The sequence below is a fragment of the Aspergillus novofumigatus genome (assembly GCF_002847465.1).
Source record: "Aspergillus novofumigatus IBT 16806 chromosome Unknown P174scaffold_1, whole genome shotgun sequence".
Taxonomy (NCBI): domain Eukaryota; kingdom Fungi; phylum Ascomycota; class Eurotiomycetes; order Eurotiales; family Aspergillaceae; genus Aspergillus; species Aspergillus novofumigatus.
In genome coordinates, this window is record NW_020194274.1 from 938,678 (window position 1) to 963,812 (window position 25,135).

At 47.9% G+C, this 25,135-nt stretch overlaps 9 protein-coding genes across 9 annotated transcripts; 2 read left to right on the plus strand and 7 right to left on the minus strand.

The window, feature by feature from the left end:
* Positions 1–879: 879 nt before the first annotated feature.
* Positions 880–1,305, minus strand: P174DRAFT_436617 (uncharacterized protein). The gene is made up of 2 exons (XM_024826087.1): positions 1,062–1,305; positions 880–989 (listed from the first exon to the last, which is right to left on the minus strand). Exons 1-2 carry the CDS (start codon positions 1,137–1,139, stop codon positions 894–896), a joined length of 174 nt encoding a protein of 57 aa, XP_024686822.1. The 5' UTR covers positions 1,140–1,305; the 3' UTR covers positions 880–893.
* Positions 1,306–2,386: 1,081 nt separating this feature from the next.
* P174DRAFT_499932 (uncharacterized protein) lies at positions 2,387–4,360 on the plus strand (the record flags this gene model as incomplete). The annotated part of the gene is made up of 5 exons (XM_024830939.1): positions 2,387–2,490; positions 2,576–2,698; positions 2,752–2,972; positions 3,029–3,757; positions 3,932–4,360. The coding sequence occupies exons 3-5, from the start codon at positions 2,775–2,777 to the stop codon at positions 4,358–4,360; spliced, it is 1,356 nt and encodes a 451-aa protein (XP_024686823.1). The 5' UTR covers positions 2,387–2,490; positions 2,576–2,698; positions 2,752–2,774.
* A 328-nt stretch (positions 4,361–4,688) lies between these two features.
* Positions 4,689–7,138, minus strand: P174DRAFT_426551 (uncharacterized protein; the record flags this gene model as incomplete). Its single annotated transcript, XM_024825388.1, has 4 exons — positions 4,689–5,193; positions 5,225–6,042; positions 6,188–7,070; positions 7,134–7,138. 4 exons carry the CDS (start codon positions 7,136–7,138, stop codon positions 4,689–4,691), a joined length of 2,211 nt encoding a protein of 736 aa, XP_024686824.1.
* A 3,585-nt stretch (positions 7,139–10,723) lies between these two features.
* On the minus strand, positions 10,724–12,187 carry utr2 (putative cell wall glucanase (Utr2); the record flags this gene model as incomplete). The annotated part of the gene is made up of 3 exons (XM_024821780.1): positions 10,724–11,490; positions 11,555–11,995; positions 12,064–12,187. 3 exons carry the CDS (start codon positions 12,185–12,187, stop codon positions 10,724–10,726), a joined length of 1,332 nt encoding a protein of 443 aa, XP_024686825.1.
* Positions 12,188–15,302: 3,115 nt separating this feature from the next.
* Positions 15,303–16,602, minus strand: P174DRAFT_455975 (uncharacterized protein; the record flags this gene model as incomplete). The annotated part of the gene is made up of 4 exons (XM_024829384.1): positions 15,303–15,505; positions 15,560–16,307; positions 16,361–16,483; positions 16,534–16,602. 4 exons carry the CDS (start codon positions 16,600–16,602, stop codon positions 15,303–15,305), a joined length of 1,143 nt encoding a protein of 380 aa, XP_024686826.1.
* Positions 16,603–17,711: 1,109 nt separating this feature from the next.
* Positions 17,712–18,739, minus strand: P174DRAFT_436623 (peptide-methionine-S-sulfoxide reductase). Its single transcript, XM_024826088.1, has 3 exons — positions 18,350–18,739; positions 17,962–18,280; positions 17,712–17,899 (listed from the first exon to the last, which is right to left on the minus strand). The coding sequence occupies exons 1-3, from the start codon at positions 18,522–18,524 to the stop codon at positions 17,869–17,871; spliced, it is 525 nt and encodes a 174-aa protein (XP_024686827.1). The 5' UTR covers positions 18,525–18,739; the 3' UTR covers positions 17,712–17,868.
* Positions 18,740–18,974: 235 nt separating this feature from the next.
* P174DRAFT_446882 (kinesin family protein) lies at positions 18,975–22,607 on the minus strand. Its single transcript, XM_024828628.1, has 2 exons — positions 22,205–22,607; positions 18,975–22,146 (listed from the first exon to the last, which is right to left on the minus strand). Exons 1-2 carry the CDS (start codon positions 22,402–22,404, stop codon positions 19,311–19,313), a joined length of 3,036 nt encoding a protein of 1,011 aa, XP_024686828.1. The 5' UTR covers positions 22,405–22,607; the 3' UTR covers positions 18,975–19,310.
* Positions 22,608–23,293: 686 nt separating this feature from the next.
* Positions 23,294–24,071, minus strand: P174DRAFT_381583 (uncharacterized protein). The gene is made up of 2 exons (XM_024823086.1): positions 24,025–24,071; positions 23,294–23,956 (listed from the first exon to the last, which is right to left on the minus strand). Exons 1-2 carry the CDS (start codon positions 24,025–24,027, stop codon positions 23,489–23,491), a joined length of 471 nt encoding a protein of 156 aa, XP_024686829.1. The 5' UTR covers positions 24,028–24,071; the 3' UTR covers positions 23,294–23,488.
* A 213-nt stretch (positions 24,072–24,284) lies between these two features.
* Positions 24,285–24,968, plus strand: P174DRAFT_362902 (uncharacterized protein; the record flags this gene model as incomplete). The annotated part of the gene is made up of 2 exons (XM_024821885.1): positions 24,285–24,741; positions 24,808–24,968. 2 exons carry the CDS (start codon positions 24,285–24,287, stop codon positions 24,966–24,968), a joined length of 618 nt encoding a protein of 205 aa, XP_024686830.1.
* Between the last annotated feature and the right edge of the window lie 167 nt (positions 24,969–25,135).

A 25,135-nucleotide genomic window follows, 5' to 3' on the forward strand; every position in this document is an offset into this window, starting at 1 on the left:
TTTACTAGGTAAATTAAATGTTTGCATCCTGGGTGTAGAGCCCAAAGCCCCCTATATTATTCAGTACCTCATTCCCTCCAGCAAGAATATCCACCATGATGGCTTTCTTAATATTATAGAACCTAACATTCTCCAAGAGGAATGCGGTGGAATTGTCACTGTACAGCAACATCAAGACACCTGTCAGGGTGTTCGCGATTAAGGCATCAATAAGGATAATTAAACCACACCCTGGCTGTTACTTATTAGGCCGCCTGCCTGGTAAGACAGTTTTATTATTAGCATCTCATTACTATGAGGTCAAGAAACAGGATGCACTTATACCACTAGTAACAATGATTCCTTTTTAGCAGGATTTAATCAGGACATCCTGCATAGTCCATGCCCAGTCCCAGTAGATGTGAAGGGCAGTTTTGCAATTAACAAATATGAGATGCTGTATGGTAAATTGCTGGTTCCTAAGATAAGCACTATTCAGCTAATAGTAAGCACTTAAGCAGAGGTTAAAGCTACACTACAAAAAATAGCACACACCCAAAGTTTGCACTAACAAAAGTCAGATTGCTCATGAAGCCCATACTTCCATTTTCCATGTAGATCCCCTACAAGAAGGTAAACACCAATATATTACAGCAGAAGATGGGATCTGACACTTCACACACCTGCTAGGTTATGCCCGCATCTTAAGATATATATAACTTAATATTCTTAAGCAAGGCCCCCTGAGCCACCTGCCATTAAATGACACAGATATACGCAGCAGGTCAGTACAGGTGATGTCCATCTTGAAGTTGTGAATGTTTCGCAGAAAATTGCTTGTGTTGAGGTACCTAGTTCATGGGAGCTGAGGGTCGATGTAGGAACATAAGATAGTGGGCATCTATTTCAGAATCTTACCATTCCTGTTGGTCTCCAACATAGACATCAGATGTGATCACCCCTAGACCGACAAAACTGGCAGCTGCGGGAATCGTTGGATAATTGGTGGGCTATTATGGCAGAGTATCAGGTCAGATTAGGCTACCTGATGAAGGGGAAAGCAAGACTGTTCAGCAACTTACATCACCAAGAAATTGGGTATTATAGTACTGTATGATTGGACTGCTGATAAGATAGGTACTGGGAGGGAAGTAGACCATAGCAGGGAAGATTATGCTTAAGCCACAGTCGGCACCGCATCTCCCGCTGTTGGAAATTGCTTTATCAATAGCGGCTGTATTTCTTGCATGAGCTGGGTCATTCCTCCTTAAGATTAATTCTCAGGTCACCTGTGATCTTACCGGTATTGTCAGTCAGTCCGTCCCCTGCTGGGCAAATGTTAGCATTCATTCTGGTGTGACTTGGGAGAGTGAGATCCAGGTGCTTACCCTTGGCACTATAGCCCTTGACATTACTCCACCCTATATACATAGATTACATGAGTCAATTGCGCACTGAGAGGAGAAGAATTGAGTGAGTAGACCAACCTTGTATCCTCCTGGGGCGTAAGGGCTAGTGCTGTGCTGAGCCATGTTGGCCATCCAGTAATTGGATCCTGATATGGTCCTTCTCTCCAGTGTTTGTTCGCCACATGAATTGGGGCTTCTTTGTTGGTGAAGGGCGCATACTCCAGCAATCTGTCTGGGACTTGTAGGCTCTGGCTGGTGACGTTTGTGCCATTGCCCTTGAGGCCACACTTGGCTTATATCTTGGCTGCAGGGGCGCTTTCTTTCCCAGATGATGGTGAAGGAGGAGTGGATTTTGCAAGTATGCAGGCAGCTTCAGCCAGATCTGGAGAGATGGAGTACGCGAAGCTCTTACTCTCAGATCTTGATGAGTTATCTCTCTTTCTCCTGCTGGGAGTGTTGACACCATACTGCCAGACATGTCGCTGTGCTTTCTATTATAGACTATGGAGTATCAGGCAGCAGACTAGAACAGGGGCATCACATCACTAGCAACAGCTGACAGCTACTTCTGTATCTTAGAAACACATTTATCCAGTTTGACTCCTGACAATCTTCCCATTTTTAGTACCAACGGCGACACAGCTGCCCCTTGGTATATCTACTAAATTTTATCATTTTATCTTACTCATTTGTCATCCTGAATCTGGGATTCAGTTTGAGTCCGAAAAAGAGTGTCCAGACAGGTTTTATTACTCTTGTTACAGTGCTCATGAAGTCTCCCACAACCTCATCTTTTGCCTAGTAGAGGTGATGTCATACTCACCGTCACGTGATTGTTAAACCCACCATCAGTGATTGAAGCATAATCAAGCAATCCACAACTGTCCACCACTCCACCTTGCACTTTGGCATCTTGAACTCTTGGTATTTATTGCTCCAATTAACTTATTCTAAAAGTTGTCATGGACTGCCTTCTACAGCCACTCCATGTCTAACTAGCCTCACCAACCATAGTGAGGAGAAGTCTTTTCACTCTATCCATCTATCCATCTACGTTCACTGCGAAATCAATACACAGCATATCTTATGCTGCTGGCTGACTGTAAGTTGCAGTAGACAGCATCTACCTTATCCAGGGGTGTTCTGCCGCTGCTTCTGTTATTATAATTACTCATCATCTACCTAAGGACTCCAATGCACCTTCCATTTGTACAAGGAGGCTCAAGAACCTCACTTGGGCAGGAACATTCCGTGAAAGAGGAAACGACAACACCTCGTGTAGTCAAAACACCCTTGACTGTACCTTGACTGTATGTTAAATGTCCTTCAACTATCGTGTCAAGAAGAGAACTAAAAATGGCAGATCCTGGACAAGACCGAATCTTAATGCCTCCGCCGTCCTCCCCCATGGTACACGCAAATCCCGCTCTGTCAGCTTCTATATCAGGCGCGTCATCAAACAAGTCTAGCGCATTTTCAGACACTACCAAGTTACGAGTCAAAAAAATACATGGGGATACGTGCTGGGCGTGCGGTAATGAGTCACCTCACATTTGCCATGTTGTGGCACAAGAAGATAGACAGGTAGGCAAGACAATATCATATTATCTCGGTGTTGAGATGATAATATCAGTTTGCAGGCTCCGCTTTGGAGTGAACTTGGGCTTATAGACTTCCCAATAAATTCATATCTGAACGCAGTTCCTCTTTGCCTGACTTGCCACAGCCAGTTTGACTGCTCCATCGACCCGGGTTTGGTTCTTATGCCACTAGACCTCGATTTCTTCATCAAGTTTGAGATAATGGACAGAGACCGCTGCAAGAAAGCAGCTGAGGAGGGGTTTCCCTCAAGGCGAATGGCCCCCACTTTTGAAGACTACAAGCAACATCAAGTCGAGCAGGGTATCATCACCGCCGATGCTATTGGCGGGAAGTATCTACCTATATTCCTCAAATCCTATCTGCATGTCGGTCTACTTGATTTCGACATTACCGAAGCATTATCAAAACCCAGAGATTGGCACGGCGCCCCCATGGCTTCTATTCGCAGGTGTATCCACGCACTTGGTAGCCCCCGTCTTGGCATGAGGAACCCGGCAGCTTACCATAAGCTGCAGCGCCTATACGAGCTATACTTTTGCAATAATGATAACTCCTCTCCATTATCCAACACTTTATCCGACCACCCAACGCAATCCGGAAAGAAACGCCAGTATGGTGATTCCACAGGTGAGCCTCATTCAAAGAGGCACCAAGGCCCTCAGGCAGATAGTGGGAGTTCTAGCCGAGAAACTACATTCTGTCCGACCCTCCAACGAGAAGTGCGTGCGTATTGGACCCTAGGACCAGATGTTTCGGCTGAGGAAGCGGTTCGTCAGTTTGCACCTATTCTTTCTCAGTCGCTCAAAACTACCCATGCTTAAGTCTCATAATGGCGTTTAAGACTTCTCATACTCCGTCTTTGGTCGCTCTATTGTTCTCTGATCGTTCCCTCCGTCCTGATGGTATCTGGCGAAGGGTGTATGATTGGTGAGACTATCCAGGGCGGATCAGAAGGCGCCCGGACACTGTCCACGTCCGGCAGGCAGATGTTCATGGTGGATGAGTTCCAAGATACAGGAAGGCCTCTGCTTAGCGTCCTAGCAGATCCGAATAGCATCTTCATCAAAGCTCTGGCAAAGTTCAGAAATTGTTCAGTATACGCAAATATTGTTAACGACTGTTTGACAGCTTTCTTCATGACCGCTCTCTTGACGACGAACCCATTCCAGGACCTAGAGAACATGGACATCAACTATGTGAACGGCTATGCACCGGTTGTCATTAATCCTGATAATTACTTCTGCCTGCGAGAAAATGAGAGCTGCCCTTATTCATTTCTCAAGTTCACCCTATTCCTTTTGACAGAATTCATTCTGAAACCAAGTTTCAGAATGAGTATAACAAAAAGCAACTTTATTCTTCTCTTCTAGTATCAAGGCTTCAGTTTATAATGGAAAATACATGTCCTACTTTTTCCAGCCTGGGCAGCCTATTCTTTTTAAGTAGAATTCATCTTGAAACCTGGCTTTAGGATGAATGGAAGAAACTGCTATCGCAGAATTCGATTTATTAACTACGTTCAGGTTGTATAGATAGGATGAAAACAAATTTGATTCAAGTCATATGTAGACTATTGAGAGAAAATCGTTCTGTAGTTACATGTAATAGTGCTGTAAATGGCTCAAATCAGCATGCAGATTGTAAAGGAAAGCAGGAGTGCAAGACAGCAAGCTAAAGAAAGTCTAGAGGAATGACTTCTCAGAACACAAACGCGTGTTCGGTGAATCTACCCCTCTCTGTCTCTATCAACAGCTTATAGCTGAGCTGAATAGATGCACGGGCGGCCATTCTCCAATCAAGGATCCATTCCCATGCCTTGTTCCTATCTTCACCTAAGAGAATCTTGATCTCTTCTTGTACTTCAGAATCCAGATAGGAGCGCCGGCCCAAAATAGCATCTGATAATGGGCTAATGCCCTGTAGGATGGGTGCATTTTCAATGAATTTTACCTCTTGCAGTGACTCTTCTCGAATATCTAAAGGGATCGGCCGCCTTTCGAAGCGGAGCTTTTGGAGTGTCTCAACTACCTCCAGCTTGCTGCTCAAAGCCCCTTTTGATAGCTCTATTATCACTGGCACTGGGAGTAGAGTTGGTCTAATAACCATAGCAGTGCTCAGCGCGTAACTCTCGACTGGAAGCAAAGTTGCGCGTTGGCAGATGGTAGGGGAGGATGCCATCATGGGCTGTGATACTTTCCACCCCCTGCGGGAAGGCAAGAAGTTCGGTGTCAGACCAGAAAAGGGCCTGTAAAAGCCATAAAACGGGGTCACTCTCCGCCAGCTGCTGGAAGAGTGCGAACTGGTAGCTATCCAGCTGCTTTCCATAGTGGTGCTCAAAGCGTTTCAGCTCAAGCAGTGCGCAGGTAGTCATTGGCGTCTTGTTGACGAATGTATGATCCCACCAATCGTAGATATGAATCCCTTGAAGGGTTTTCTCTGTTAATGCATGTTCGGGCTCGATGTTGTTGAAGGCATTGAGACGATTCAATAAGTCTTTCATGATTCCTGATTTGCGGGCGGCCTCATCATCCTGAATCCGGGTTTCAGGATGATGAGCAGACGGGAGAGGAAGGCCCACACGCGACCCTAAATCCTCGTCCTCCCAGTCGGACGCCCCCTCAACCTGGCTGTCTTTTCTTTTGACGGGGTCAGTAATAGCAGGAATAGGTCCAGCTGACTTTTCCAGAGCGCTTGGTGCCGCTGTGGGTTGTGCTTGAGCAACTGGTACAGCCACATGCGTAGCCGTCTCTCCTTTTCGTTGGGAGATGTTCTCTCTGCTTGGGGTGAACACTGGTGCCTTTTCCCTCTTCCGCTTTTGGCGCTGTGTGCTGGTAGGCTGGGTTTGCAGGGTCATTGGGGCACCTGAAGAGGACCCAGTCCCCGTGGATGGGGCTGGAGCCGCTGAGCCGGCGGCCACATCCAAGGCGTCTGTATGAACGGCTGTTGGTTCTTCGGTATCTCCATCCCCATCTGCTCCGATTAGGGACTGTTCTGGCTGTGGCATTACCTGGGAAGACTCGGCCAGTCGCTTGCGCAGCTCGTCTGCAGCAGACTGCCGGGTCATAGATGATTCCCGGGTAGCGGTAGAGAGGACAGAGTGATCCCGTGCTGGTGATCCAGCCGCATGGCGGTGTGGTGAGGATGCATCGGCTCAGGTCCAAGGCTCGGGTTGCTCGTCCGCGCGGAGATCCTTCTACATCCACATTGGGAACAGTTCTGGGCGCCGCGTCAGCAGAAGGGGTTCGGGCGAGTTGCGCGTCTTCGAGTTTCGCATCTTCCTGTTCTGCGTCCGATGACAAGTCTGAGAGATCCTCTATGATCACCTGAGGTAGTGACAGCTGGGGCTCGGTAGACGCCCACTCAAAGCTAGGGCCGGCAATGGGAGCTTCAATGGTCTCAGCCCCGGTGCTGAGCAGCCCCATTGCATTCCTCCGGATGCCAAGCTCAGCAAGAACCTCGCTGGCCACAGGGGGGCGGCTGGGGTCCTCCTTGTAGAGGTTGATGGCCGTCTGGATGTCTACGATGCCGGGATCAAGATATCGGGACTTTCCACGGCCCACGTGCTGTAGCCGTTGGACTAAGGCATGAACTAGATAGTCCATGGCCTTGTCGTAATCTGTACAGACCGTGGCCAAGCGGCCGGCTGCGCCGCGCCAGCCTTGGGCTGTGTTGATGCCCAGAAACTCCGCTGCTTTCGCCTCTCCCCATCTATTGATGACCTTCTTCGTGGCTGCATTGCAGGCTCTTTGATTCTTTGCTGTCGTGCGGACAGCCTGTTCAGCCTTAGACCATATGTGTCGGTTCTTCTTCCTTATCTTCGCGAAATCGGCCCCGAGGGTGTCTTTGCCCACGGACCATAGGTGTATAAGGAAAGTGTTCCTTATGAGGTCATAGTTTCCCACCGCACGATTCACTTCGCCAAGGGCTTCATGGAAATGCTGTACGTATGTCTCCTTTGGGAGTTCCGCGGCCCAAGTCCGCAATTGCGCAAAAATCTCTTCCGGTGACGAAAAGGTGCATCCGGCGACGACAAGTGGTCGTCCCACGGGATTGTCCGACGATGTGGAGATAGCTAGGTCACTGTTATGAGTGTTCAAGTTAGCTCTGGTACTTGCTTTTAGGGCGCGTACTTGTAACACATACCTCATTCTGGTGATGAGTGAAATGCAAGACAAGAGAAATTCTCAACGAGCTTCTGGATGTGATAGTTGACTTATGTATGAATGATATGCGGCATTAGTAGAGGTGTCTGTGATAAGAGAAAGGTGAGCTCTCACACAAGGGTAGGGGGTGAGCTGGAAGGTGGAAGGTGGAAGGTGAGTAAGACTGAAGTGAACAATTGAAGAAAGATAAGGTGAAGGATCAAGAAACTAAAATACCCGTAATCAGAGTAAGAGGATTCGAAATGATATGGAATATGGTGCAAATTTGCCTTGGGGAAATCTCAAGTTGGTGTTTGCGAAGTCGAGAGGTCTGTAGTTTATGAATACCTCATGTCAAGAAGAAAGTCTGGCTCTGTGGAGGTTTTCTTTCTCCAGCTTTGATCCAGGTGAGCATATCCAGTCTGATCAATACTCAGCAGCAAGAAGTGAAGGCTAGGGACTCAGGATTTTGAATTATACCAGGTATGAGAGCTAGGAAGGCATTCTCATTATAGCACTGTATTCTTAGGAAGCCCACCAGACACAACCTTTGGTTCTGCCATTGCTATTTTAAACCTATGCCTTCCATACAGCTCTAATAGATATAGTCCTGTCTAATGATGGGAGTTGACATCCTGAATCTATCTTTAAAATGAAACCCTGGGTCACTGGTATTTATTAGTGTTATGCTTCATACCCCATGCTGCACGGTACTTATGAATTACATGACTTAAGTTAGGACCTTTTATCTCTACTGCATGCTTTAAGTCTATAATTTAAGTCACCACTCCACTATTACTGGTCATGTAAGTCATTACTTATTCACATCATCAAGATCTTTTCACATACGGTGACTAGATGGGCTTCTCTCACAGAATAAGGACAACCTCAAAGGCCACACACCAGTAGGGCCAGCCGCGCTGGGCAAACGCTAGATATCATAAGACATATCAGAACACAGAACATTGGGCGTCAGGACGCGGGATTCCACTAGTATATCCACATTGCAAAGGCCCCAGCTTAGATCAAACAGCTATCAGGGATTGCCGTTAGATACACTAGATGGGAAATAGGACAGATTAGTCATAGTTAACCTGCTGTACTGCCATGTCACAGAGTGTGGTTACAGGCTTGCGGGCAGGGGAGGTATAGGCATGGAAGTACATGAAAATGTGAGGTTTTAGGGGCAATGGGTGGTTGAGGAGGGTTGACAAACATGGGCCTGGGACATTTCAGGGCAAAGGAGAGTCAGACAAAGGGCTATTATAAGAAACCTGGCGATCCACCCTGAAATCAAGCAGAGTTGGGGACAAAAGTGAATATAGAGGAAATTATATATAGCCAGGGTAAGAACAATAACAACATCTCATCTCTTCCAACTTCCTTTCCTCAAAGCCCTCCTATCCCTTGGCTGACCCAACTGTAAGAGCACCTAGGGAATGCTCATAGATCAGTGTACATAGTGTGGTAACCGACCCCTACTAACGTAACTCCCAACCGAGCCGCCAACCCGACCGAGCCGCCACTTTTCCCATTCCATTCCAACGCGTTCAATTCGAAGCTATTCAAACAGCTACTATGCCACCAAAATCGCGTCAAACCTCTGGAAATTCTGTGGAGCAAGAGGGAAGGATCCAATTAGCAATATCTGCTTTAAAAAAAAAAGGAAATTCCTATCCACCGCGCCGCAGAGTATTCAACGTGCCTAGATCTACCCTTTGTGACTGACTCTATAGATGCTAGTATCAAATTAAGAAATGCGCCAATGGCCATAGGCTATCTCCTACGCAGGAAGAATCATTAGTGGAATAGATAATATCTAGGGATTCACGTGGAGTGCCTCCTAGGCTATCTTATATGGAAGAAATAGCTAATATCCTTCTCCAAGCAGATAAGCCCTCTGGATTTAAACCTATTGGTAAGAACTGGGTCTCTACCTTTACCAATTAGCATGAGGAGATTAGAACTTAATATACTTGACAATATAATCATAGCCAAGCTCAATGTGAGGATCTAAAGATTATTAAGGAGCAGTTTAACAGCCAGTTAAAAGTTGCCTCATAAACTTGACAAACATAGATACTTACAAAAACCAGATGAGTATTGATTGTTCATACTTTTCATGAGTTGCTGGTGCTAGTTTTGGGTGACTTATGACATTTTCCTTCTTTTCTTGCTTTTTCTGATAGTCTAGAGTAAAGCCACGTGACTCTGCAAGCTTCTGGTTCTCCTTATGTATGCCCTTCTCCTTAGCCTTCTCTAGCATTTTTTGAAATTTAGTGTCTTGGAAAGCCATGGTCATAAAAGGTCACGTGCGCTGGGGAAGTCGAAAGATCAAGTCAGTATGAAAGAATTCAGTGAGGATAAAAATCAAATCTATCCCTCGGGGCGCAGAACTCATTAAATCTCTGCGGTCGACTGCTGAGTTGGCCTTCATCACCCTCTGGGGCCCTCATCACCAGGGGTGATGAGTTCTCACCCACATCACCAGCACTCATACTAAAAGCATCATGCCGCCGCCTTAGAGCAAAAGGGCTTTCCGGCGATTGACCACGTTCTACAATGGGCTTAAGTACGGCTGAGCGGACGGGAAGCCCTGTTTTCCACACCCTGTGGTCGTATGTACCTGTTTAGATTCAACAAGGAGTCATATACAGAGGACTATAACTATTTATTCCAGTCGACGGCCGCTGTTGGTTGATACGTCGAGTGTATGTGTTTTTTGGGCCTGGGGATAAGCTGTAGCTGTCATTCTTGATGTGTTTGGGTATTCTGTGGAGTAGAATCTGGAATGACAGGTTTTGATAGTACTGATGCATGGACGGAGGGTGGTACAGGCTGACAGAAGATGTAGAGGCGGGAATGTTGGTGGTTACAGTTAGCGCATACATCGCTGTGTAAACGCACAGGTCTCTGTGAATGCATTGCGAGATGTTGAGGGATAGTGAGTGGTTCGTGAGCAGAAGAATTGTATGGGAAGGGCGATATACTCTACTGTGTATGTAGGAATAGCGTGCGATGAAAGAAGAGAACTTGTGGAGTTAGGTGACTGGATTAAGAGTTCACTACAGGAAGACTAAGCTACAGAGCTTCACAAACACTATTGTAACAATCATGCATTGACTAGGGTATTACACTGTCAAACACCAACAGATGCAGAGACAACCATAATAGTCGAAACATGAGTGCAAATAAACCTCCATCACAGGCCGAGGGTATTAGCAGAATGGCGCATATGCATATGCGTATGTGTATGTATATCAAAAGTCCGGACTCGCCGTGGAGCCCGGTCTCTCGAGGTGGGCGCAGGGTCGTTCCATGCGCACATCATTACTTTAACATAAAACATCCAAAACGGAAACGGTGGGTCAAAAAATCGACTAGTTAATCGAGTGTATATCAAAGGCGTTCCGGTCGGCTTTTGAGGGAGAGGGGAACGCCAGGTATAGAACAAGAAGGATAGGGCAAGAAGTAGGACATGCGCCGAGATGACGGGAAGAAGGCATGCACAGGAATATCCAAGTCATGGGCAAGAAAAGTATAAAGAAAGAATATCCAAGAAAAAAGTGTGGAAAGTGTCAAGTACCCCGTTCACAGGGTGACCAGAGCAACAACGGCAACCAGAACAGCGAAGAAGGAACCATTTAGGACTCGCTCGTTCTGAGACGGAGCAGCGTTCTTGTTGCTGGTGGCAGACGTCTCGCTGCCCTGGCTGAATCCGGTGGAGCTGCCAGAGCCGCTCGAGGTGCTTGTACCGGAGCCGCTGCTACCACTCTGGGAATTGCCAGGCTCGTTTCCAGAGCCACCATTGCCAGAGGGGACAGTGTTGTCGCCGCTGCTGGTCTTGTTCGCAGATCCCGAAGCGGAAGAGCTGGCGCCGAGGTCCATGTCAAGTCCGGTAGCGCCAAAGGAGGCGAGCACGGTGTTGTTGTTGGTGATTTGGACGGAGCTTTCGAGACCGGCCTTGTCCTTGAAGATGTATGCCTTGCTGCCCTTGGCATCAGCACCGCTGGGAGGGTCGTAGCATTCGACAGTGATTTCGCCAAAAGTGGCATAGTAGTAACCGGGGTCCTTGATGTCCTCGCTATCCCAGTTGATCTCACCGCCGGCCCAGGCAATGGTACCCGGGGCGTTGCTGGCTTGACCAGCGGGCCACAGGGACAGCTGCATTCTGGAGGGCGTCTGAGGGTACATGTATTGCTTGCTGGTCTCGTTGTAGGTGGATTCCTTTGTAAGAGTTCTCTTCACCTCACCGTCGACAGACCAGGTGATGGCCTCGGGCTTCCAGTCAATGGTGTACTCGTGCCAGTCGCCAAAGGTGTCACCACCAGGGACGGATGCGTTTCCGCCGTGGTTGTCTAGAAAAACCATATGTGAGTCAAATTGCAAAAACCATGGTCCGGGATCCACAGTTGAACTTACAGTCAAGAATACCCTGGAAGTAGTAGTTGGTCTGAACATTGGTCAGGTCAGCACCGACGAACTCGTAGTCGATTTCGTCCTTAGTGTCAGACAGCAGAATGAAACCGGTGACCACACCAGCGCCACGGCTGCTCTTGATCTTGGCCGAAATCTTGCCGTACCAAATGTAGTGGTTGTTTGCGATCAGGGTGCCGACGCTGTTCTTGGGCATGGTGAGCAGGAGGTTTCCATCCTCAACCTTGGGGTAGCCGCTGTAGACCCAGTCGGATTTGCTGGCATCGCCCAGGTATTTGGTGTTCGAAGCGAGGCTGTCGAGGTTCGACCAATCCTTGTAGGTCTTGCCCTGGCAAACCGGTTCAGGGGTACAGGAGTCGAGAGAGAAGGACATGAGAGGATCGCATCCGCCCAAGCAGTAAGCGCCCGTACCACACTGGCCGTACACTGAGGTAGAGGAATGGTTAGGTTAGGTTTGAGCAACTAGGTAGTCTCGAACGTAGTCTTGAACTTACGAGAGCAGCAAGGCCATTCTTCAGGGCAGTGGGAGTCCTGGCTGCAATTTGGAGGGTCGGAGGCAGCCGAGACAGTTGTAGCAGCCAGAGTGGCCAGGAGAATTGAAGAGCCGATGCGCACCATGGTGGCAGGTATTGTACAAGAGAATGGATATGTACAGAGACCGGGGAATAAAATGTGTATAGAAAAAGAAAGATCACCAGGACGGTGGAGGGATGGGGGACTGTGAAGAAGAATCAGTAATGAGAAACACAGAGCCCGTTTGATTACAATATTTTATGGGATCTTTGATGCATGGAACGTACCACACCAAAGATTGAGCGAGAGTTGAACCAGACCCAGAACCGTGAGGGTCGGAGTGGAACAGTGGGCGATTATATGGAGAAGTATGCAAATAGGCTGGCGAATACAGAGCGCAGTCAGGATGACGCACCAATCAACGAAAGGCCGCGGTAGATTTGAACGAGGGAATCAGCAATCGCTGGAGAATTAAGGGGGAAAGACGAGGGGGAAAAGAAGGAGAAGCAAATAAGAATAAGAGAAACGAGTGTGGTTCTTTCCCTTTGCCCCTCTTGAGCTCTTTGTCGACTTTTGTCTCCGGATGGATCAGTAAGTACTACCAAGCGTGGTGATAATCTTCCGTCAAACCAAGAAGAGAAAAAGGAGAAGCGATCAGAAGTCGGGGGGCGATTTTAAATAATGAAACAAGCACAGAATGAATTTAATAAGTGTCGATAATAATAATATAGTTTAGAGACATCAGAAGATTATTGGTCCTGGAATCGACTATCACTTGTCTGGATGCATAAAATCCACCAACTTTGTACCTTGGGGTATCTGTTCTGTCTTAAGTAGATGCTCCGGCCGTGAGTGTCATACTAGCCCACCGTTTCCATACAGCAGCTACAAGTCATCTGGAGTCGACTTGACCCTGATGGCCCTGAACAGGGTCCGCATTCGGTCAATCCCATTCCCCGACGATGGGATAATCTTGATTTCCGATCGAAGATGACAATAATTGTGATCATACTTCTTCAAGAAAAGAGACAATGGCCTCAACCATCCAACTCATCTGAGGGCGAAATTTCGAGAACAGTCAGTTTATTCACAAGTCACAACTACCGAATTAGGACTGGTAATGTTGGTATTATTGCCCGCTGATAAGCCGGAGTCAAGAGCCTTGTATTTACAATACACACAGGGCCTAGTCGCTGGACCCACAGCCACCAAAGTCAATTCTGCGGCTTCTGCCTGCTTAAGACTCAAGAGTCCATTATTTCCATTCCAAGCACAAGTCATTATTATTATGGGATTTTAAATTTCAAGGCGTTACCCTCCATTTCCAGTAGTAATGCTTGACTCTCCAGAGGAAATTACCCAGTGTAAGGTAAAAGTATTGGGTGGAAATGAAAAGTCATAAAATACGCCCAAGACAAGCACGGGACCCTCAAAGGAGACGCCGAAGGAGACACCCGACCACTAAGAAAAGAGCTCCAACTTGTCTCACCCCATATGCCGGACTATTAATCGATCACCAAGCCGGAAGGAAGAAACAGGCAGACCCTCAGAAAACACACCAGATTTGATCCATCCCACCTGCACCCACCATTCAGTTCGAATCGATGAACTGCTCTGAGCCAATCAGATAAATTCTTAGGTCTACTCCGTATTTGATATGAACTGTAGAAAGGTAGCTAGGATCAAAATTATATAACAAAGCTACTTCTGCTACGCATATTGTTCCCTCCACTCTGTAGAGTCAAGAACCAAGTGTTTCCCATTTCTTGGACTCTTGGTTGGCTTCTTGGTTTCTTGGTTTCTTCTTGGATTAGTGACCGCCGACCGACTGGTGATTTGGTATGAGTTGGCAATGACAAAGAGAAGGAACGTGTGATGATACCCTGGATTGACTCCCAGAAGCGTGACAACCGACAAGTGACAACTCCACACGAAGGATTTGAAGGATTTAAAAGTTTTATTTTTAGACTGCCACAGAAGTCTTACCTCTTGCCACAAAAGTCTGTTCCATGCGCTCATTGGAATGCCGCTGAACCAAATAAGACTGGGCTGCAAAGAAGGAAACAATTCAAGTCTCCGACCATGGATTTTTGATCGAATTCGATCAGGTACATAGATAGTGACGCACTATCATTGTCATCTTTAATTTGATTGTCATGCTTCATGGTGATATACCACAGCTGCTGGCTGGAGTTGGACAACAACTGTGAGAACGGTAACACCACATTGATTTACCCCTTTCCTTGCAGCCATGCCAGCATGAGTTTCACAGCATATACTCTCCTTACTCTAATAAACAAAAGCACTATGAACAGCTTGATTCTAAACTACTAAACCTCACAAGTATTGTGGAACAGCCTTCGGCTCGCGGACAACCTACATTCCAATAGACATCATATCGACGCCATATCTGGAACCCTGTCAGATGGCATTACCTGTTGATTCATCAACGTATCACTACTATTCTATCCCACCTAACGATGATCATTGCCAGCTGCATCGTATTGTAGGAAGCGTACGTGTGCTGTCTACGACATGTGCACATGCCATGAATCTTTTCATGTAAGCAGGTTGGATATTGCCGCAAGTCTAAGGACAGTAGGAGGTTAGACTACCTTACTATATATTCGGAACTTTCACCATGCGGTGGTCACTATTACAGCATCAGTCAACATCCAACCAACAAGATCGTCGCCTTGAGCAATGTAGATGAAGACGGATGTTCCCATAGCACTAATCTAACACATCTATCCACTTTGTCCTCTCTTCCAGTCCAACATAATTTAAGTTGAAACTTGAGTCGCAAGGTTGAAATACATGTACCCTGTAGAAACGATAGTCTACTCCGTCCAGCAGTGCTTGATAGCAGACAGTTAAAATCTTGCCATTACAGGACATTCTGACTCAATCTACTGTAGGATGACCAGCTCACCTACAATGCCATAGCCTCATTTGAACAGGAATGGCTTGTAAACTGATATCGACCTCAATGAGGTCGAACGATTTGTTCCCACGAGTTTAAGGACCATCCGTGTCGTGCTCCCATTCCACGGTTTCACCGGTCCTCCCTATGGAGAAAGCTCCAACTCGTGAACAAATTGCCCTTGCTTGACTGTTCTCTTCTCGGCTCCTGATATATCCACTTCGTTCCCTCACATGATTTCATCACATCAGTATCGTAGCCATACTATGACTTTTTCTGCGCCTCTCCGCGACATGATCAACGCATCGATTTCTTCGCGAAGTTCAAGTTCTTCGCAAAGCTGGACCGTGCTGTATCCTTGACCAAAACCAACTCCTTTTCGCAGGGATCCGAGGAGTAAGTCACCGAAACACCACTGTAGACAGCGCGGGTGTCCTTCCACTTGTTGAAGGCCTCCAGGACTCTGCGAGCAACGGCAGTGCTCGTGAACACGGCAGTAGCTATGTTATGGTTAGCCTTCGTCCATATACAGGGAACTGTAACATGAAACTCACCGTTTCCAGAGTTAAAAACCCAGAGGAAGTCGATGTTGCCGAGTCCAGCGACGGCACGAATGTCCGCCTTCCATTTCTCCGGCGACATGTTATCGGCAAACAGCCTCTTTCTCGCGAAAGACAGGCGCCGACGCTCTCGGATGGGCTGGTTCATCCGACGGTGTTCATCGTTCCAATCGATGATCTCGGCCATCTCGACGGTGTAGCCGGTGCCAAAGCGCCCGTATCCGAGCATCTCCTCCATCTCCTGGTTTGACTTCACAAAGGCAAGTGCGTGAGAGGCATACTGGAAGGTGACTCTGGTCCTTTCGTTTGTCTCAACCCGGATCTCCTGCAGGGGACCCTCGTGGATACGGGTGGTGACGAAGCGGATCGCCTCCCTGGAGACCCTGCCGTAAATACGTACAACGCCCGCTTTGGCTTCAGCAATCTCGGGTGAGAGTGGTGCCCCGGAGAAATCCATGGCTCTCGCGCCATTCTCGCCATCAATGCTGTGGCTTTGCTTAGATCCAGAAACAGACGACATCGACATAGGCGACAGATAGTGCAGTGTTTCCTTTGGTTGGCCCTGAACCTTCGCCATGGATCCGGCAACCTGAGCCCAGCTTCCAGCTCGATTGCCGTGGCCCCTGACAGGCTCTTTGTTCTCCTTCTCAACTTCGTTCATAAGGGCAGCAACAGCTTGCTTCTGGATTGTGTCATGACGCATGATCTGCTGGTTTTCGGCACCCATGTTCCTGATAGGGAGCTATTGTGTTTTAGCTTTGCGACCATGTAACAAAATGACCAGAAAGTACTTACACTGTCGTCGAGCACGTAGTCGCTATCGGGAATACGCTCGATTCCCTCAGAGAAGGCATTGACGATCATGATGCTCAACTTTCCCAGTTCATTGGCTGGCTTGTGTTGCTCATGCTTCCGGAACTGCTGTCATCAGTTTGCCGTCCCCATTACCTCCACGGTGCGAGACTTACGTGACAGGCAATGCGATTCAGATGGCCCAATGCCTCAGCCATAGCCCCATCAATGGTATACATCGCCATTGTCAGTAGGATCGAGATGTTAAGCCAGGTTGTCGGAGACTCCTGGTTGTGTGTTGAGAGGTGTCTGTACTTGAGAGCTCAAGCTCCGTATCCTGTTTTCAATGATGCCAATGTTAGACACAGGTGCAGGACAGCAAGGTGTTTCTGAGCCATAGGGTTACTCACTGCTTACGCTTTTGAAAAGGGTCAAATGAGTCTTCGCGGAACAGAAAACTGTAGGAGGGAGCGACCAGGACGCTGAGTTGTCAGAGATACAGCCAGACGAGAAGGCAAGGCAAAGATCAACACAGATGGTGGTGCTCTTTGTATCAATGACAGACAATGTGAGCCGACTAAACGTCAAGAAAGGAAGTTGAAGATGAGCAGAGAGTATTTGCTGTTTCTCAAAGGACCTTTATTGTCTCAGTGTTACTCTGTGAGGAAGGTGAACATTTCTCGCGAGTAATTGAGCAGCTAGATTGATAAATAAGCCCTCAGAGCCTAGTCTGATTACAAAAGAAGGAGAGATGCAGAGAAGAGGAATAGAAGAGGCTGGAGCAAGTGAAAGAAAGAAGAGAAAAGTGAGAGTAGGAAATGGCTGTAGGCATATTCTCTCTTAGAGAAGTGAAGTACTGTACTTGATTAAGTCATAGATAATTCTGCTAAGGCCATTATATTCTACTATTATCACCCTAGAAGATTCTAATACCCTTTCTCTATAGATTTAAAGTGACTACTGGGTACTATAGGATTATATCCGTCTCTCTACTGAGTGAGTTCATAATCTCCTTAGATATTCTCTAAATACTTTCTCGCGATATAAGGCACTGTAGTTTAAGTATTAGAAACCCTAGTGAGATTCTCTTACTTCATCCATAGCATTCTAAAGGCCCCTTTACACCTAGGATAAGTAGAAACGCATACCTTCTGACTGTGGATGCTTGGTTATCTTAAGTAACTGTGTCTATTAAGCTGCCTTGGTATCTGCGACTTCATACAATAACATCTCAAGTCTCTGATATTGTTCACAGAAGCTGTAGAAAATCTTGAGCATTTCAAAACTAGTCTGTGAAACAGGCCTCTACGACAAATACGTAGTATCGTCGTACTGATTTGGATTTGCCAAAAGACCGTACTGTCTCCAGCTGTGCTCCCTATACAAGCAAATTGCTCCTGAAGGTGTGAGTTTTCCCGTGAGAACTAAAGTCACAGTGAAGTATTTGATAGAGTTTGACCACAGATGTCACACATTGAGATTATATACAGTATCTAAATTTTGGCGGATAGTCAAGAGAGGGGAGGGAAGTCTCTCACAAAGCTATACGAGAAAAAAGTCAGCAACAGATTAGAAGCCACAGATATATCTAGTTCGAAACTTACTGAGCAGGACATTCGTAGCCGGACGGGTTCTTGGTTAGATAAAGCTGGTGGTAGTCCTCGGCATCCCACCACTGGCCTGCAGGTATAATCTGCGTTGAGACAGGCTGTTTGTACCACTGCTGGGAGACTTTATCCGTGATTTCCTCCGCAATCTTGTGCTGCTCCTCGCCATGCGTGAAGATCGCACTGCGGTACTGTGTGCCGACGTCAGGGCCCTGGCGGTCCTTGGTCGTGGGATCATGCATGCGGTAGAAGAATTCCAACAGGGAGCCGTAGCTGACGACCGAGGGGTCAAAGGTTAATTGAACAGCTTCAGCGTCTGTCACATAAAAAGAATAATGTAAGCATAATAACTTTGACCAACGAGTCCCAAAGAAAGGCAACATACGACCAGTAGTTCCAGTGCACACAGCCCGATACGATGGGGAAGACGTCGATCCACCACAGTAGCCTACTTTAGCTTCGAGAAGGCCCTTTCCATTGCCAAAGTGCTTGCGGAAGAGATGCTCAACTCCCCAGAAGCAGCCCGCGGCCAATGTTGCTTTTTGCGTGTTGTCGGACATGTTCCGAGATGCCGATTCAGAGGTCAAGGATAGGAAAGGAGAGCTAGTCGAGAAAGCACGAAAGTACCGTGAGAACAAAGTCGATCTAATTGCCGACGGAGCAAATGCCATCAATCAGATGAAATACGTACTTCAAATAGTCAGGAAGTCGGAATTTGGAGATAGGAAATTTTCCTGAGGGAGCGGCAAAGGCGGAATGTTGCGATTGCGGGGGTTGATGATGCGTCAGAGGAGACAAGGCGGGCTCCCTTCTACTAGATATTGGATTTTTATAAGACAAGAGGCTCACTGAGATACAAGAAGGCAATTCAACTTCTTTATAGAAGTCTTCTTCAATAGAACCCACCATGGCTTCGTCGACGCTCAACTGGCATAATTTGACGCGATGACATAATCGAGCTTTAGCTCTCCGCACGAGGTTTGGGGTATAGATTAGTTGCCATATGGTATGGCGAACAAAAGCCACGGCCGGAAGAGCAAGTTAACTTCTCAGAATTCTCTCAATCTTTCGAGTCGCGAAGTTGGCACATATCGTACAAAAAGGAGTTATCAACATTGAAAAACAATCAAGTTTACACCAGCTGTTCCCATTTTCTGTCGGTGGGATGGGCCTATCCTCGGCCATGCATTGGTAAGTTGCAAAAAGGCAAAATTCCCTGTAAAGATGGTTTGAACATTGAAGAAGAAGGAGAGGAAGGAAAAATAACAAGAACAGTGGTATCTGTCTTCCTGAACACCGTCCCAAATACTCCATATCGCCCGCAAGTAACCAATGTAAGTCAACAATCAACGACTACCTCCAGCCTGCTCCAGAGCTAGGGTAGAGAGTCTCCGGGGCCGCTCGATGCTTGGAGCGGCCATAGTACTAAGCCTTATAGCGTCTCTGCTTGTAAGACTGATATCTCGGGGCCGAATGTCACCTCCGAATGTGGTTCGTCTATGACTCGTGCTTTTCATGATCGGAAGAGTTCGAGGACTCAAAACCCTAGGCTTTGGATCAAGCTCTTTCTCACTCTTGACCATCCGCCTGGCCTGCGACGCGGTAAACATTGTGTTTTCGCTTGGAGAGCTTCCATAGGTTGCAGATGTCGGGCTGCGTCGGCGGTGGATGCGGAGGGAGTTGGTAGAGGCAGCGGAGCCAAATTGTCCGCCAGAAATTCGTCTCATCGCTGAAGTGATCTTAATGGCATCATCCTTGCTAGCCTTCCAGCTATCCCTGCTGTCGGACAGTGGGCTACTGGAGTAACTTCCGCTGGATGTTCGGACTGCGATTCGAGACGGACGGTCCATAGAGCTGCGATTCAAGAAACTGCTATTTTCAATATCTCGCAAAGGCGAATTCTCGTTGTCAGAGAGCGGGAGAGTGGAGGTTGGAGGCGGCCCCACAGGCGAGCTGCCGGCCTTCTTTGACAGGAATCCCGCTTTAAACCGATTGTTCTTTTGAACGTGAAGCGTTGGTTCATTGGAAGGAGGCGGGATTGGAGAGGAGCCAAAAGGACTGATGTTTCGGCTAGGCACAGGAATTCCACGTGGGACTGGAGAGGCTCGGGGCAGTTGGGGCTCCTCGCTGGGAGCTTCTTCAGGGATAGTCTCAGTAAGTGGTTTTTGAGGTGTCTTTTGATACTCCGTCAAGGCACCATCTTGCTCGTCGTCCTTCCAGCGGACACTCCTCTTCATTGATTTTGCCTGTGTCTTCTTCGGCGAGAAACTGACACTCTTCCTCCCGGCACCCACTTTACGTCGTCGAGGAGATCCCTTCGTTGGTGATGCCGGGGCAGCGGGAATAAATGTTATTGGTGCCCCCAAGCCTTTCACAGTGGGAAGATGAGCTACGCTTGATCTCCTCTTCTGCTTGGGAGAGCTATGCTTCAATGGACTGAGTGGTTGAGCAGGCAGTAGTGTGCCGTCCGGTTTCACGACATTGGTGGCGACGTTAGCTGACGAGTTGAGCATCTTCAGAAGAATCTTCTTGCCCATTTCAACTGCCTCCTCCTCGCTCAGGTGCATTATCTGCTCAATGGAGGCAATGATTTCAAATTGAGCTTGGAGAAGAACTTGAATCGTTGCCGCCTCGCCTGCCTTGTCTTGGTCGGCCACTGCGGACAAAGACTCTCGCTCCGCATTTGCCCGGAGCAGCTCTGCCTCCCGATCGAAACTGGCAAAGTCGCTATTGTCGCTATTCTCAAAGTCTCTGAGTTGACGAATGGCGTTCTCTACAGCAGAGTTCATAGCTCGGTCCCAGTTATTCTTCGCCAGTCGCTGATGATAATGTTGCCTACTACCCTCCAGTTCGAGGAGGATACCTTGCGCCGTTTTCCGAATCGCTTGCAGATTGGATAAAGGTTCCTCGTTTTCAGAGTTCGCGCACACCGTGTCGAAAGCCGCAATCCATGAAGACAACATGCCGATCCGGCGGCTTACCTGCTTCAATTTGATCATAGTATTGATCTTCTCTTGCCTTTCTGGCAACGAGTGATCATATGCGTTGCGAATACGCGAGACACCTTCCCGAATAGCTGCGTCCTTCTTTTCGGTCTGCTTCTTGAACTTTGCGAAGGCCAGTTTTTCAGATTCCTTCTGCTGAGCTTTGAGCTCATTGATCAGGTTCATTTGCTCATCGATCTTCACCAAGAAGTCTTTCACATGGCGGTTGACGTTGAATACGTTGCGCGTGACCTTAGTCTGTATATTTTTCGCCCGGTTTGCGTAGCGCAGCGTGTTTTGTGTCTCATCGAAATGTTGGCTAGATGGGCTAACACACACAATCATCACCGTCCTACAGTTGCCGCCCAGGGAGAATTTCAGAAGACGAGTCAGCTTTGAGTTCCGGTAAGGAACGTGATTGCGCTTTCGAGGGTCGCAGAGGGCGTTGATACAGCTGCCTAGCGCGAGAAGGGACTTGTTGATATTGGCTCCTTCCAGTAGCCGCTCGCCTCTGTTCTTAGTGGCACTAGCTCGCTCGCTTCCCGCAAGGTCAATGATGCTCAATGTCGCCATTGTATGTGGTTCGTTGACGTCCGCGTTGCGATCCTTCTGGGCGATATTGATCTGAAGAACTGCATGCGACCGAGAGGAAGTGGCGTTGGCTTCCGTTGGCGACATTGTTCGACATTCGTTGCCCCGCATGATCATGTCCATCACCTGTTGTACGTTTTGCGGATGGTGACTCGATAGCCCGGAGACAGAAACCGACTTATTCGTATCCTCACGGAGCATCAAGCCCCCTTTGCTACCACCAGGGACCAGAAGATCGCGAATTGTTTCATTATAAATTTCCAGGTATGAAAGGGATACTTCGGTGTGTTTCTCTCCTGACCGCTCCTCGATTCGTTCGAATAACTCCTGCATGGTAAGGAAGATGATACCGGGCTGTTGTGCTGTGCCGGTGATGGTGTGCGTCTTTCCACATCCGGTGGCACCGTAAGCGAAAACCGTGGCATTATAACCGTCAAGTACGCTGTCCAGGAGGGTTCGTGTAGTCGCTTCATACACCTCACCCTGTGTAGCATTCTGGTCAAAGATGCGGTCGAAGGCGAATGTCTGGTCCTTGACGCGTTTGCCGTTTGGCACAACGCTTCTTGAGAACTTCTGGACTGGATTGTCCTCCGGAGGGTCGAAGACTCTTTGAGCATCGTCAGTTTTTCTTTTGAATTAATAACCTGACCAACATTTGCACTCACAAGCATCTGTCATCAATGACTTTGATAATGGACCGGATTCCCTTCTGATTGAGCTTGGGAGTTGGTGCTCCGGCCAGGGAGCCATCTCCTAAGAATAGGGGACCGTCTTCACATTTCGGAAGCTGTGCTGCCTCTCGGATTGTAAAAGGTCGGACTCGAACGGTAACTGTGATCGATGAGGAGCCGCCTTCGGCTGCCATGGCGTCTATATTAGCGTTCCTCCAGCTTGGGCGGGGAATTTGAAGTCGAAGACGAAAACCAAGTGAAGGGTGAGTTTCGGGTATCCCGCGATGCCCTGCACCCTTCGGCCACGCAGAAAGATTATGGAGAGAATGAGATAAAAGGAAGTTATCAATAGAGAAATAGGTGTCGAGAGTCCACAGCTGAGGAATGTTGACAGTGGGACTCTTCGAAACTCTGGTACCTCTCTAGACTGTTCCTGATTGAGTTATTCTCCAATGATTTGTCTTCACGTCAAGCTGTTGACTTTGGTTGTTTGTCCACGTTGCGTTGCTCGGAGCAACCGTCAGCGGTGTCGATTAGCATAATGGCGCGTGTGCGTACCTACTGTCATCAGACTGTTCTCTAATTATGCAGTGAGACGCAATCGCCACAGCGTCTAATCTTTATGGCCACACACTACTCTATCGTGATTGGCTTGATCATCGCTTTTCGAAGATATTGGAGACCACACTCCAGTCACTTTTGGAGTTACCTTAGAGAGGGGTACCATGAAATAGATAGTCTAGTCACAGCCAAGGCCCTTCGTTATTACCGAGTTCAACATGGATGGTGCAAGTTGGAGATCATATCCAAATTCATCTTGGCTCCCCAAGATTCGACGATGGTTGTTTTCGACACAGGACCGATCTTCTCTCCTCCCAAAATCGCCTAGCGGACTACTAAGGACAGCAGCGATAACATATGAGCGTGTAAATTTTGGCTACGAGATAACATTTTACCGTGGTGAGCCAGACCAAACCATATCATTTCTCGCGGACCCAAACATGAGAAAAGAGAGGATTTTGCATGCGATATGCGGTCGTGAGTAGGACCTATTATTCTACTAGATGCGTAGAGCTATGTTTTGCGGCACACATTCATTCAATCGTCATGTTGCAGTATCCGTTTCTGGACGGTTCAAGTCCGTCATAAAATAAGAAGATAAGCCCTGCCATCTTCTAGTACAAAGCATCGTATGAACACCATTGTAGACCCATAATCCCAGCCGAGCGCCAAAAGCAAGAAGCAGACGAAATGCAGTAGTCTCCACCGCTTTCCTGGCTAATTGGGTTCTCCCTCCTCGTCATCAAGGCTTGGAACAACGACGTCCCAGCCAGGATCCTCCAACTCGAGGTCAATGTCGAGGTCGCCATCTCTCTCGGGTTGCTCACGGGGCTTTCGAAACCTGAAAGCGATCACTTGTCCATTCCGTATATCTGCTGCTTTCAAACTGGTCCGCTTTCCAGCACCTCGTTTGGATGTTCCGCTGTTCTCGAGTTCCGGCATCGCAATCTCCAGTTTCGACCATCCTTTTTCTACGTCGTTCTTGTCCACCGTAACACCAAATTCAATGTCTGAGAAGTCTTCGGGTATATGATCCCCGTTAATCTCCTTGATACCTCGCGATTGGAGAGCTTTGAGAAGCATCTCCTGGGCTGTCGCGATCGTCTCGTGGGGCGGAAGCATTAAAAGCACGGTAGTTTTGTGCTTCTTGAACAGAAGCGTCAAACTCAGAGGGTCCACCTGTGACTGTAATATAGTGTCATGTCAGCACGGTTTCCAATAATCCGACTGCTGTGTTCAAGCTGGTTACTTACCATGGTGGCCTTTGATTTCTGATTATGCGAGCTGGAAGAAGCTTTGGTGGGACCTCGGAGTAAGCAATCAGATAGATACAGACTCGGGAACTCGGAGTAGTTTAGTGCGTCCTTCAGTCTCCAACCTACACAAGAAAGCTGCAAACATCCAGCGCACCGCTCCTGGCGTCGACTGATCCGATCTAGAGTCTGTCACAAATTTGTATTGAACAAGACCGTTCAGTTCTTATAATTCGACATCAGATTCTCCGTGCTTCAACATGGACACCGATTCCCCGACCGAGACGCGCTCTACCGAGCCTTCAACTTTATTGAAGATCCTCCACTGGGACAAGCTTTTCGAATCCGATACTCCTCCAAGATTAGGTATTGATGTTGGGAAGCGATTGCCGTTTACAGCTTTGTCGGCTTTCTCAGTTGGTATGGCGATCGGATCTTCGCATGGAAGCAAGAAGGCCGCATACCGTTTTCGCGCTGAAAATGCGCACCGCTTTCCGACCACATCGACGGGATGGTTTCAATACCACAAGACTAAAAATTACATAGCGATAGTGGGAGGCGTGAAAGAGGGTATGAAGATGGGTCTTAAACTCAGTGCTGGTGCGCTTGCGTTCTGCCTTTTCGAAGAGACTGTGGACTATGCTCGGCACGACAGGAGGGATTTCCTCTCGACTATCACGGCCGGACTGTCCTTTTCTGGCATTTACAGCCTGCTAGGTATGATCCCGCTTGGCCCAGTGTACCCATACGATAGGATCACAGCTAACTGAAGATATTCCATAGCCCGACACGACGTCTATACGGCTGCTCGCACAACGAAACTCGGCTTGAAACTGAGTCTGGCTTATGGGCTGATGCAGGATGCTCTTGAGACTCTCAAGGGAAACCGTCCAGCCTATGTGGATTTCATTTTAGGCAACCGCGGGAGCAAAAGCGAGGATTGAGGCAAATTCGCAACTGAATCTTTCCTCCCTCTGGTGACGATAGCGAACCCAAGATCCGACATGACTTTCACACCTGCGCATCACCTGGAGATACCTTGATGGTCGACACAGAAGTGACGGCAGATGGGTGCACAATCACAGTCGCGGCTTGAATGTCAGACTTCCCT